Raw genomic sequence first — 13,926 nt, 5'->3', positions numbered from 1 at the left:
GGCCATCGTGTATTCATTTCCCCCTCCTGTCATTGGTGGAGCTCCTGTCGTCTGCAGTGCAGTGATGTGGTCTCCTGATGTAAATACTATGCCGGAAATAAGATAATGCAAAAGTACAAATTTTTCACATGTGCATTTTCACGACACAGAGACACATCGTGAGGTAAACAAACACACGATTAACGTAGTACGATTTGCAGTCATCATTATCTCTGGTAACACTTTACTTGACACCCAGCGTCATAACCACGCCATAACCACATCATAACCACGCCATAACCACGCCATAACCACGTCATAACCACGTCATAACCACGTCATAACCACGCCATAACCACGCCATAACCACGCCATAACCACGTCATAACCACGCCATAACCACGCCATAACCACGCCATAACCACGTCATAACCACGCCATAACCACGTCATAACCACGTCATAACCACTCCATAATATGTTGTAACAGCTGACATAACACGTCATAACCATGCCATAACCACGTCATAACCACACCATAATATGTTGTAACAGCTGACATAACACGTCATAACCACGCCATAACCACGTCATAACCACGCCATAACCACGTCATAACCACGCCATAACCACGTCATAACCACGTCATAACCACGCCATAACCACGTCATAACCACGTCATAACCACTCCATAATATGTTGTAACAGCTGACATAACACGTCATAACCATGCCATAACCACGTCATAACCACACCATAATATGTTGTAACAGCTGACATAACACGTCATAACCACGCCATAACCACGTCATAACCACGCCATAACCACGTCATAACCACGTCATAACCACGCCATAACCGCCATAACCACGCCATAACCACGCCATAACCACGCCATAACCACGCCATAACCACGTCATAACCACGCCATAACCACGTCATAACCACGCCATAACCACGTCATAACCACGTCATAACCATGCCATAACCACGTCATAACCACACCATAATATGTTGTAACAGCTGACATAACACGTCATAACCACGCCATAACCACGTCATAACCACGCCATAACCACGCCATAACCACGTCATAACCACGCCATAACCACATCATAACCACGCCATAATATGTTGTAACAGCTGACATAGCTTGTCATAACCACGTCATAATATGGCCATAACACTGGCATGACCAATATATTTATCACCTGTTGTGACACGTATATTGCGTTATTTTACGGCTGGTTATGACACCTACGTAAGACTGTCAAAACCCACATTTATCAAATGTGTTTTTTTCCCCCCCCAGCCAAGAAGTTCCCTTTCGTTTTAAAGTTGTTTTATTTTATTTATTTTTTAGGTATTTTGTTGTTGTTTTAATGAATTCTTCTACAGACAGGTTTAGCAGCCACATTAGCAGCTAATTAGCGTTTAATTTAGGGTGATAAAGGGGAATATATTGATCAAAGTCACCTTGTCCCATAGACATTTACGCGGTCATCAAAACGTCACGTCAGGGTAAAGCCTACACGAAGCACAAGTCTTATTCTAAGTGTTTCTAAAATCCCCTATGGGAAAACGGAATGGTGGAAAAAAACGATTGGAACCATTTCCCTGTTTGACCGCTAGGTTTTATGGGTATTATGACTCATACTGTGGTACTCTATATTGGTCCGCTAATACAGGACTAGTATTATTATTTATTCATTTTAATCTGATTTTGAAGGGCAAATACGTTTCCTTCAATCAGACAATCAAGAACTGAATTCATTCAGACATTTGACAACGTCAGGAGAGACCAATGGTTCTTAGACAGCGGCTATTGTTGACCTTTTTAAAAGAGATATATATATATATATATATATATATATATATATATATATATATATATATATATATATATATATACAGTGGGGCAAAAAAGTATTTAGTCAGCCACCAATTGTGCAAGTTCTCCCACTTAAAAAGATGAGAGAGGCCTGTAATTTTCATCATAGGTACACTTCAACTATGATATATATATATACACTGGTCATGTTAGTAATGACATGTGTTTTAAAAGGTTGAACAGATCATGATTTTATCTAACAGTAAATGTTCACAGAACTGACATCATGGCCCTTCAGGGCTTTTTATAAAGGTGGTGAAAAACTCCTCTAAAAGATGAGACTGATTCGGAGGCTGATCCAGTTTCAATAGCAGCCCCTGTCGGAAGCAGCCCCTGTCCATCACACTCCACCTGCTGTCTACACAGCTGTTAACAGAAGACTAACACTGTAATCATGTCTGACACTGCTCATGATGTGATCGGACTGCATTTGTGTCCATCACACTCCACCTATTGTCTACAAAGCTGTTAAAGGAATAATCCAATATGCATACCGTTATGCAGCACAGACAGTTGAAGTTGGAAGTTTACATACACCGTAGCCATACACCTTAGATGTACTGATGAAGTTTTCTCCATACCCTGGTCCTCCCATCAGTGTGAAACAGCAGGGACCCGGGATTCAACAGACCAAGCAATGTTTTACAATCCTCTAGTGTCCAGTGTTTATTTTCCTCAGCCCGCCGCAACTGCAGTTTCTTGTTTTTCTGCTGAAAGAAGTGGAACTCTTAAGGAACTCTTAAGGTCGTCGGCTGCCATACCTCATTCGTGTCAAGGTACGATGAGTTGTGCTTTCTTTTATAGGTCTTTGGCCATCAATTTTGTACAGGACTGTCAGTTGACTAACTGTAGCCCTTCTGTTGCTCTGCACAATTCATATCAGCCTCCTATGTCCTCTTTTTTCTTTAAACCCAGCAGTTCTTGACACACTCAAACCGGAATGCCTGGAACCTACTACTATACCCCGTTCAAAGGCACTTAAATATTTTGTCTTGCCCAATCACCCTCTGAATGGCACACAACGCATGTCTCAATTGTCTCAAGGCTTAAAAATCCTTCTTTAACCTGTCTCTTCACCTTCATCTACACTGATTGAAGTGGATTTAACAAGTGACATCAATAAGGGATTCATAGCTTTCACCTGGATTTGCCTGGTCAGTCTGTCATGGAAAGAGCTGGTGTTCCTAATGTTTTGTACACTCAGTGTAGACTCCATTGAAAGTACATTCTAGTCCAGGACTAGGCTTGATCCATGTCTGGGAAACCAGCTCTAGATAATTTTTCAGAACAAAGTTTATTTTCAGATTGTGGACAGACATACAACCTAATTGCATTGTTCCTTTAAAAAATGACTATATTTTGTAAATACAAAGGGAATAGTCCATATTTAACACAATACAGACATGTACAGTGGCTTGCAAAAGTATTCACCCACCTTGACATTTTTCCCATTTTGTTGCCTTACAACCTGGAATTAAAATAGGTGTTTGTATCATTTGATTTACACAACATGCCTACCACTTTGAAGATGCAAAATTTGTTTTATTGTGAAACAAACAAGAAATAAGACAAAACAACTGGAAACTTGAGTGTGCATAACTATTCATCCCCCCCAGAGTCAACACTTTGTAGAGCCACCTTTTGCAGCAATTACAGCTGCAAGTCTCTTGGTGTATGTCTCCAAGCTTGGCACATCTAGCCACTGGGATTTTTTCCCATTCTTCAAGGCAAAACTGCTCCAGCTCCTTCAAGTTGGATGGGATCTGCTGGTGTAAAGCAATCTTTAAATCTTTAAGTCATACCACAGATTCTCAATTGGATTGAGGTCTGGGCTTTGACTAGGCCATTACAAGACATCTAAATGTTTCCCCTTTAACCACTCAAGTGTTGATTTAGCAGTATGCTTAGGGTCATTGTCCTGCTGGAAGGTGAACCTCTGTTTCAGTCTCAAATCTCTGGAAGACTGAAACAGGTTTCCCTCAATAATTTCCCCGTATTTAGCACCATCCATCATTCCGTCCATTCTGATCAGTTTCCAAGTCCCTGCCGATGAAAAACATCCCCACAGCATGATGCCGACATTGCCATGCCTCACTGTGGGGATGGTGTTCTCGGGGTGATGAGAAGAGTTGGGTTTGCGCCAGACATGGCGTTTTCCTTGATGGGCAAAAAGCTCAATTTTAGTCTCATCTGACCAGAGTACCTTCTTCCATATGTTTGGGGAGTCTCCCACGTGCCTTTTGGCAAAACACCAAACGTGTTTGCTTATTTTTTTCTTTAAGCAATGGCTTTTTCTCTGGCCTTTCTTCCGTAAAGCCCAGCTGTGGAGTGTACGGCTTAAAGCGGTCCTATAGACAGATACTCCAATCTCCGCTGTGGAGCTTTGCAGCTCCTTCAGGGTTATCTTTGGTCTCTTTGCTGCCTCTCTGATTAATGCCCTCCTTGCAAAGTCTGTGAGTTTTGGTGGGCGGTCCTCTCTTGGCAGATTTGTACTTCTCAACAACTTTGTCCCTGACCTGTTTGGAGAGCTCCTTGGTCTAAATGGTGCTGTTTGGTTGGTGGTGCCCCTTGATTAGTGGTGTTGCAGACTCTGGGGCCTTTTAGAACAGGTGTATATACGTATAAAGCCCAAACAGCTAGTGGCAATTCGAAAAACAGCAAGAATACTCATTTTATTCACAACCCCCTTCTCAACCCAACCACATGAAGACTTTTCTGTCACGCCCTAATCTGTTTCACCTGTCTCTGTGCTTGTCTCCACCCCCCTCCTGGTGTCACCCATCTTCCCCATTATCCCCTGGGTATTTATACCTGTGTTTTCTGTCTGTGTCAGTTTGTCTTGTTTTGTCAAGTCAACCAGCGTGTTACTCCATGCTCCTGCTTTTTCCTTTTCGTTGTTTTTTGCTGGTCCTCCCAGTTGACCCTTGCCTGCCTTGACTCTGAACCTGCCTGCCTTGACTCTGAACCTGCCTGCCTTGACTCTGAACCTGCCTGCCTTGACTCTGAACCTGCCTGCCTTGACTCTGAACCTGCCTGCCTTGACTCTGAACCTGCCTGCCTTGACTCTGAACCTGCCTGCCCTGATCTCAAGCCTGCCTGCCACTCTGTACCTTCTGGACTCTGACCTTGTTATGATCTTTTTGCCTGTCCACGACCATTCTCTTGCCCGCTCCTTGGATACTAATAAATATCAGTGACTCGAACCATCTGTCTCCTGTGTCTGCATGTGGGTCTCGCCCTATGCCCTTATATTATCAAAACAAAACAGAGTGAGAAATAAAGATTAATTTTCCTACTCTACCTCTTCTATTTTTTCCCAAAATAAAGAAAAATAAATAACATAATGACATCTGTCTGTCTGTCTGTCTGTCTGCCAGCCAGCCAGCCAGCCAAGCCTCCTTTCCTGGTACTTCAACTGATGAGTTTCTTGTACCATTATCTATAAACAGCAACCACCTATGAAGTGTCTCATTCCAAAGACAATTTCCATCTAAATTAGAGATAGAACAATTTCATCATCCACTCAGTGTGGAAAATGTCTTTGGATTGAATGAGGCAACAGGTTGGAATTGGAAGAAATGTGGTAGGTAGTGTGAAATGGGTGAACTGTTAGGATGAATAATAACGGTTTAAGCAGTGAAACCTGGTATGAGAGAGATAAAAAAAAACCTGTTGCCTCATTCAATCCAAAGACATTTTCCACACTGAGTGGATGATACAATTGTTCTATCTCTAATTTAGATGGAAATTGTCAGACAGATCTCTGAACAGTCATCTAAAAGGGAGTCTCCTTCCTTTTCAGACCACAGCTCTGCTAGCCTGATCGTATGTCAGATTGTGCTGTCTTGCCTCCCGACCAACCAATAATCACATTCTGATCTTAGACCTAGTACAACTCTGAACTCTTTCGTCACAGATATGAGATGGGACTCATGGGAGCTCCTAAAAGCTCTGTGTGTGTGTGTGTGTGCGTGTGTGTGTGTGTGTCAGTGACATGCAGTGAGGTCAGTGGGTGGGTATAATGGGCACCGAAGACGTGAATGTCGATTAAAGCAGCGCCCCCCCCCCCTCTCTGAACCTCTCTGATTCAGGGAGGTTGTGTTAAATGCGGAAGACGCATTTCAGTTGAGTACATTTAGTTATCACTCACAAATACCTTGACGAAGGCCCAGTTAACCATACAACAGATAACTCCAACAGTCAGATTGAGATAGGCTGTTCATCGAAATCGACAAAAAAAAAGTTTATCAAACGTAGTCCTAAATATCAACGTAACCAAGATACACAAACGATAGCCTCCGATGGCCGCATATTTCATAGCATCAGATACAATGACACACTGATCAACTCAGCTCAGCCATAGATGTAGCATCCACAGTTACAACTAATCTGGGTGTTAAAATACCAATATATGTACGCATTTCATCCAAATAGTTTGCAATGAATTTCCTTTCACAATGGATTTACAATTCTTCCAATGCACCGCACACACACACACACACACAATATTATTATGGTGTCAAATATTATTACACACACACACATATATATATATATATATATATTTTTTTTTAACCTTTCTTTAACTAGGCAAGTCAGTTAAGAACAAATTCTTATTTTCAATGACGGCCTAGGAACAGTGGGTTAACTGCCTGTTCAGGGGCAGAACGACAGATTTGTACCTTGTCAGCTTGGGGATTTGAACTTGCAACCTTTTGGATACTAGTCCAACACTCTAACCACTAGGCTACGCTGCTGCCCCATAATAAATAAATAATATTGTTCAAAGTTTTTCGATATCAACAATCAAATGACTGGAAAACTTCTCATCAAAACTTCTAGCTTGATAAACCAAATGTCGACATGAAAAACAAAGCTCTCTAAACAGCAGACCAGCAAATGAAAATAAAGACAGAAATTAAATAACGGATGAATCCACATAATGCATTGAAATAAAGGGCATGAATCAGAGATAATTACTTTAACACCCCCAAAATAAAGAAAAATAAATAACATAATGACATCTGTCTGTCTGTCTGTCTGTCTGCCAGCCAGCCAGCCAGCCAGCCAGCCAGCCAGCCAGCCAGCCAGCCAGCCAGCCAGCCAGCCAGCCAGCCAGCCAGCCAGCCAAGCCTCCTTTCCTGGTACTTCAACTGATGAGTTTCTTGTACCATTATCTATAAACAGCAACCACCTATGAAGTGTCTCATTCCAAAGACAATTTCCATCTAAATTAGAGATTAGAATTAGAGAACAATTTCATCATCCACTCAGTGTGGAAAATGTCTTTGGATTGAATGAGGCAACTTTTTTTTTATCTCTCTCATACCAGGTTTCACTGCTTAAAGTTATTATTCATCCTAACAGTTCACCCATTTACACTACCTACCACAAAAAATGTACAACCTGTTGCCTCATTCAATCCAAAGACATTTTGGGAAGAGTGGATGATACCGTGTTCTATCTCTAATTTAGATGGAAATTGTCAGACAGATCTCTGAACAGTCATCAAAAGATAGGAGTCTCCTTAAATTTTCAGACCACAGCTCTGCTAGCCTGATCGTATGTCAGATTGTGCTGTCTTGCCTCCCGACCAACCAATAATCACATTCTGATCTTAGACCTAGTACAACTCTGAACTCTTTCGTCACAGATATGAGATGGGACTCATGGGAGCTCCTAAAAGCTGTGTGTGCAACATTTGTGTGTGTGTGTAACACTGTCAGTGACATGCAGTGAGGTCAGTGGGTGGGTATAATGAAACGTCAATGTCAATAATATAATAGCGCCCCTTTCTCTGAACCTCTCTGATTCATCTTTAATTCAAATCTGGAAAACATTTCAGTTAGAACATTTAGTTATCACTCACAAATACCTTCACGAAGGCCCAGTTAACCATACAACAGATAACTCCAACAGTCAGATTGAGATAGGCTGTTCTGAAATCGACTAAAAAAAAGTTTATCAAACGAGACTAAATATCAACGTAACCAAGATACAAAACGATAGCCTCCGATGGTCTGCATATTTCATAGCATCAGATACAATGACACACTGATCAACTCAGCTCAGCCATAGATGTAGCATCCACAGTTACAACTAATCTGGGTGTTAAAATACCAATATATGTACGCATTTCATCCAAATAGTTTGCAATGAATTTCCTTTCACAATGGATTTACAATTCTTCCAATGCACCGCACACACACAATATTATTATGGTGTCAAATATTATTACACACACACATATATATATATTTTTTAACCTTTCTTTAACCAGGCAAGTCAGTTAAGAACAAATTCTTATTTTCAATGACGGCCTAGGAACAGTGGGTTAACTGCCTGTTCAGGGGCAGAACGACAGATTTGTACCTTGTCAGCTTGGGGATTTGAACTTGCAACCTTTTGGATACTAGTCCAACACTCTAACCACTAGGCTACGCTGCTGCCCCATAATAAATAAATAATATTGTTCAAAGTTTTTCGATATCAACAATCAAATGACTGGAAAACTTCTCATCAAAACTTCTAGCTTGATAAACCAAATGTCGACATGAAAAACAAAGCTCTCTAAACAGCAGACCAGCAAATGAAAATAAAGACAGAAATTAAATAACGGATGAATCCACATAATGCATTGAAATAAAGGGCATGAATCAGAGATAATTACTTTAACACCCCTCAGGGGTGCTTGCTTAGTCACCTCCTGTACTCCCTGTTCACCCCACGGCTGTGTGTCCAAGAACGACTCCGAAACCAACATTAAGTTTTCTGACGACACAACACAACAGCCTGATCACCAACAACGATGAGACGGCCTATAGGGAGGAGGTCAGAAACATGGCAGTGTGGTGCCAGGACAACAACCTCTCCCTCAATGTGAGCAAGAAAAAGGAGCTGATCGTGGACTACAGGAGAAAGAGGGCTGAACAGGCCCCGTTAACATCGATGGGGCGGTAGTGGAGAGCTTTGGCTCGTTTTTTTAAAAGTCTGGAGGGAACTTGTCTGTCGGCCCTGCATTAAAAGACCACAATTGGTTAAAGAAAATTGTGATAAATTAAAAAGTATACCCGTTTAATTTAAGGACCAAAAAATGTACAACTGTGGTATATTGATTGAAAAATTGTTGGGAAGAGAGGGTGTGTTTTGACATCTGTGATTTTCGATGTACCGTGGCACATGGTTTATGAACAGATACGCAAAATGACGCCGGATTCAAAAGATAGAATTTTTCAATTTAAATTATTATACAAAATTCTTGCAACCAATAGAATGTTCTATATATGGGGGATGCAACTTTCCATACAACCTGTCCATATGTAGCTTGTTTTTGGTCACAGGTTCAGGAATGGCTGAAGAATTGCAACATTTACCTGGCGCTAACTCTGCAGATAGCAATACTGGGTGATCTGAAAAGTCAATCGATCAATAATATAATAATACTTTCAGCAAAAATGTTTATCTTTAATTCACAATCTGTAGAAACTATCAGAATAGAAAAGGTTCAGTACTTTTGTGAAACATCACGGCACAGTTAACAATACATGGACGTTGTTAAGAGATAGATGGGAGGGGTTGAATGGAGCTGAAGGGTGGCACTAATAACAACAAGATAGTGAGACTAATAACAACGAATGTAAAACATACTGTGTCTGTAAAAACATATAGGTGCAGAACTTTTGTGAAAGAAATAGATAATAATCTGACGCGCTTTATTGTGTCCATTTTGTCAGGTTGTCTTTGCCCACTGGCTAGCTTCCTTACTCAGTTCAAGGGATCCGCGCCAAAGTATGTAGGATGCCCAAATAAGCAAGCTTTTTCCCCACACAACATGTTCAAGCCTTTTAAAGGCAATACGCATTCGCAAAATATTAAATCTGCTCAATGCAAGGACTTCGAAGCTAGTATCAACCTTGATGCCAGTGCCTACTACCACTGTCCATCAACAGGGAATGGGGTCATTAATGGCCACACCTGTCAGCGATTTGAATGGATAGGATGGTACGCCACAGATCGACCAGAGCTATCGAAGCCTCTTTAGCACATTTGGGGACTTTTAGACTAAAATCCATAAAAATCATTGACCAAAAAAACATGAGTTACTGCCTACACGTCACTGATTCAGTAACTGTGTGTCCCAGACAGTCTGACACGTACTGCAGTGTGATTACAGTAATAAGTGTTATCAGCTGACATCTCTGCAGATAATCAGAGACAATTGTGGTGCAGTGTGTCCCAAATGCCCTATGTATTGAGCCCTGGTCCAACAGTAGTGCACTATATGTCAGAATACGGTGCCCTTTGGGACACTAAGTAGAGAATAGGGTGCCATTTGGGACACTAGGTAATAGGGTGCCATTTGGGACACTTGTTAGAGAATAGGGTGCCATTTGGAACACATTCTTTGCCTTGTTTTTTTTCCATGTCTGGAGGGTTTGTTTCGCACTGATCTGATTTCTGTGTTTCAATGTGTTTTCTTAAATCAAATGAAGGCCTTTATGAGAGAGGAAATAGATTTTTCTAGTATGATCATTTGAAGTGGATATATATTCCTGCATAGAAGTACATGCTCTGCTTCTTTTTTTTTTGTACGATGAACTTGTTTATTTAAATGACATGTTATGTGAACAGATGACATCATTTCAATAATCGAACAGGTGTGGTGTTTTGACATCTGATACTTTGTTGTCTACTGGGCTGGGGGTTCATAACACAGTTTGTCTGTGTGTCTGGGACTGGAGAGACACAGGCCCACACAGTGTTAACCATTAATATGCTGAATATCATGAAAATATAGCTTTGTTTTAATCAATTAAGCTAATTCAAAGATACGTGTATAGAATTCGGCCATAAAGGTGAGTGACTCCTCTGTCAGCTACCTACTACTTCCTACTCCTCTTTCAGCTACCTACGACTTCCTACTCCTCTGTCAGCCACCTACTACTTCCTAAATATAACCAATTCTTGTTTACTAGGCTATTTAAAATCAAATACAAATTCACTATAATTGTAAGTTAACTCTGTAAACCGCCCTGCGCATCAATGAACCAACAGCATCGCCTAGACCTTTACGTTCTCCCCCTGACTCACGGATAAATATATATATATTTTTTAAATTTAAAATTAAATTAAAAAATTTAATTTTTCCGTTATTTTACCAGGTAAGTTGACTGAGAACACGTTCTCATTTGCAGCAAAGACCTGGGGAATAGTTACAGGGGAGAGGAGGGGGATGAATGAGCCAATTGTATACTGGGGATTATTAGGTGACCGTGATGGTTTGAGGGCCAGATTGGGAATTTAGCCAGGACACTGGGGTTAACACCCCTACTCTTACAATAAGTGCAATGGGATCTTTAATGACCTCAGAGAGTCAGGACACCTGTTTAACATCCCATCCGAGAGACTGCACCCTACACAGGGCAATGTCCCCAATCACTGCCCTGGGGCATTTTTTAGACCAGTGGAAAGATACTGGCCCTCCAACACCACTTCCAGCAGCATCTGGTCTCCCATCCAAGGACTGACCAGGACCAACCCTGCTTAGCTTCAGAAGCAAGCCAGCAGTGGTACGCAGGATGGTATGCTGCTGGCAATACATGTTTGAGTGTAGCATAAGGTAACCAGTCCACCCAGTGTGCATTATAATACAGTCTACACTTAAAGGCAATTACTCAAATGTGTTTAATTTTGGATTATAGGCTAGACCAACTATGTACCAAAGACATCTTAATTGCGTTTTGTTTTATGTTTTTCTGCCATTGTTATTATGTGGTAGGCTATGTATTGTATAATGGCTCAATAATAACTTACATTCAGGGACATATAGGCCTATGGGTATGAATTAATAAGGTCTAATATGCTTATGGGTGTTTTACATTTTTTACTGCAGTGGATCACTCAGAGTGTTTCCTGGTAGTTCTATATTTACTTTTCAACAACCATCGAGCAAAAACAATTTGCCCAAAGAAAGGGCATGCCAAAAATCAACGAGTGCTTCTTTTGGGATACTAAAAACAATTCCCCTCGATCAACAGGTCTCTAGCTCCCCAAACTAGTCAAGGACAAACATCGCTCATGCTGACTGTCTCCGTCTTCATTCATCATATTCCCTACACCTACCACATGGACTGAATGCTTCGATGTAAACATGATCCCAGTTATAGAACAGAATAACTCATCCCGTGACAACATGTGCATCTGTCTGCATCGGTAGCATCACTAACATAAGTAGCAGGTCCCTCTTGTAAAATAGATTTCATCTCAATGAGAATAACCTGTATAAATAAAGGTTAAATGAAAAAGAATAGATTTCATACTGCATCAGTCATACATACTCAGCACACACTCAGTCACAGATAACATGGTATATAAACTACCCCCTACCCCTCTATCCCCATCCCTTCATCCCCTAGTCCCTCTCCTTACCTGGGCTGGTTGAGTACTGCAGGCTACCCCTCTTCCTCAAGGGGGACTGGGGTTTGGGTTTGGCCCCAGGTCCAGACTCTGCTCCTGGGGACGGGTTGGAGGACATCTTCCCTGGCTGGTTAAGTCAAGACTGGAGAAAGAAAACACTATAAGCAGCACGGCGGAGCTGGAGTAGACTGTAGAGGGAGATTTAGGGAGCCACGAGTAAGAGGGAGAAGTAGAGAGAGAGAGAGCAAGAGCGAGAGAAGTAGCACAGATGCTGAGAGAGGCAGAGAGCCGGGGGGTTTCTGCTGTGTGTGTGTCTTCCCTGAATGCAATGTTGACAGTGCTGCTGGGGCGTGACAGAGCTACTCAACGCTACACACAACACAGTCAGTCCTCCAGCCAGATCCATTCTGCTCTGTACTGTTCTGTTGCCCTGGCAACTACAACCCTGTCATGTGCAAAAGGAGAAGTGGTCACGGAGGACTGACTGATAATATCAGTTAACTAAAGGTCCTTTAGGCAGACAGAGAGAGAGAGAGAAAGAGGTAGAGAGAGAGAGAGAGAGAGGTAGAGAGAGAGAGGTAGAGAGAGAGAGAGGTAGAGAGAGAGGTAGAGAGAGAGAGAGAGGTAGAGAGAGAGGTAGAGAGAGAGAGACAGAGAGAGAGAGAGGGGGGAAAGAGAGAGAGAGGAAGTGAGAGGAGAGAGAGAGAGTGAGAGAGAGAGAGATTGAAAAAGAGAGAGAGAGATTGAAAAAGCGAGAGCTCATCCCTTGGGAATAGTACGGTAGACTACTTTATCACTGACCTCAACCCAGAGTCTTTTAGTGCGTTCACAGTCAGCCCACTGACACACCTATCAGATCACAGTCAGCCCACTGACACACCTATCAGATCACAGACAGCCCACTGACACACCTATCAGATCACAGTCAGCCCACTGACACACCTATCAGATCACAGTCAGCCCACTGACACACCTATTAGATCACAGTCAGCCCACTGACACACCTATCAGATCACAGTCAGCCCACTGACACACCTATCAGATCACAGCAAAACAACTGGTTGGTTTGATGGAGAATGCAAAAACCTAAGAAAGAAATTGAGTTGGTCCCCCTTTGCTGCTATAACAGCCACTCTTCTGGGAAGGCTTTCCACTAGATGATGGAACATTGCTGCGTAGACTTGCTTCCATTCAGCCACAAGAGCATTAGTGAGGTTGGGTACTGATGTTGGGTGATTAGGCCTGGCTCGCAGTCAGCATTCCATTTCATTCTATGGAGTTGAGGTCAGGGCTCTGTGCAGGCCAGTCAAGTTCTTCCACACCGATCTCAACAAATCATTTCTGCACGGACCTCACTTTGTGCATGGGGGCATTGTCATGCTGAAACAGGAAAGGGCCTTTGCCAAACTGTTGCCACAAACAAGCACAGAATCGTCTAGATTGTCATTCTATGCTGTAGCATTAGGATTTCCCTTCACTGGAAATAAGGGGCCCAGACCAAACCCTGAAAAACAGCCACAGACCATTATTTCTCCTCCGCAAGTAGCGTTCTTCTGGCATCCACCAATCACAGATTTGTCTGTTGGACTGCCAGATGGTGAAGCATGATTCATCATGCCAGAGAACGCGTTTCCACTGCTC

General features: G+C 42.1%; 1 protein-coding gene across 1 annotated transcript in view; it reads right to left on the bottom strand.

Moving 5' to 3' along the window:
- Nucleotides 1-12,755, bottom strand: part of LOC112216435 (AMP deaminase 2) — a 42,925-nt gene extending 30,170 nt beyond the window's left edge. Inside the window, exon 1 of the mRNA XM_042299775.1 lies at nucleotides 12,298-12,755. Coding sequence (XP_042155709.1) covers nucleotides 12,298-12,403 — 106 coding nt within the window. The 5' untranslated portion in view covers nucleotides 12,404-12,755. The remainder of the gene's footprint in view (nucleotides 1-12,297) is intronic.
- Between the last annotated feature and the right edge of the window lie 1,171 nt (nucleotides 12,756-13,926).

Source organism: Oncorhynchus tshawytscha, linkage group LG16 (genome assembly GCF_018296145.1).
Source record: "Oncorhynchus tshawytscha isolate Ot180627B linkage group LG16, Otsh_v2.0, whole genome shotgun sequence".
Classification (NCBI taxonomy): Eukaryota; Metazoa; Chordata; class Actinopteri; order Salmoniformes; family Salmonidae; genus Oncorhynchus; species Oncorhynchus tshawytscha.
Note: the sequence above shows the minus strand (reverse complement) of the source record. Positions and strands in the feature narration are given on the sequence as shown.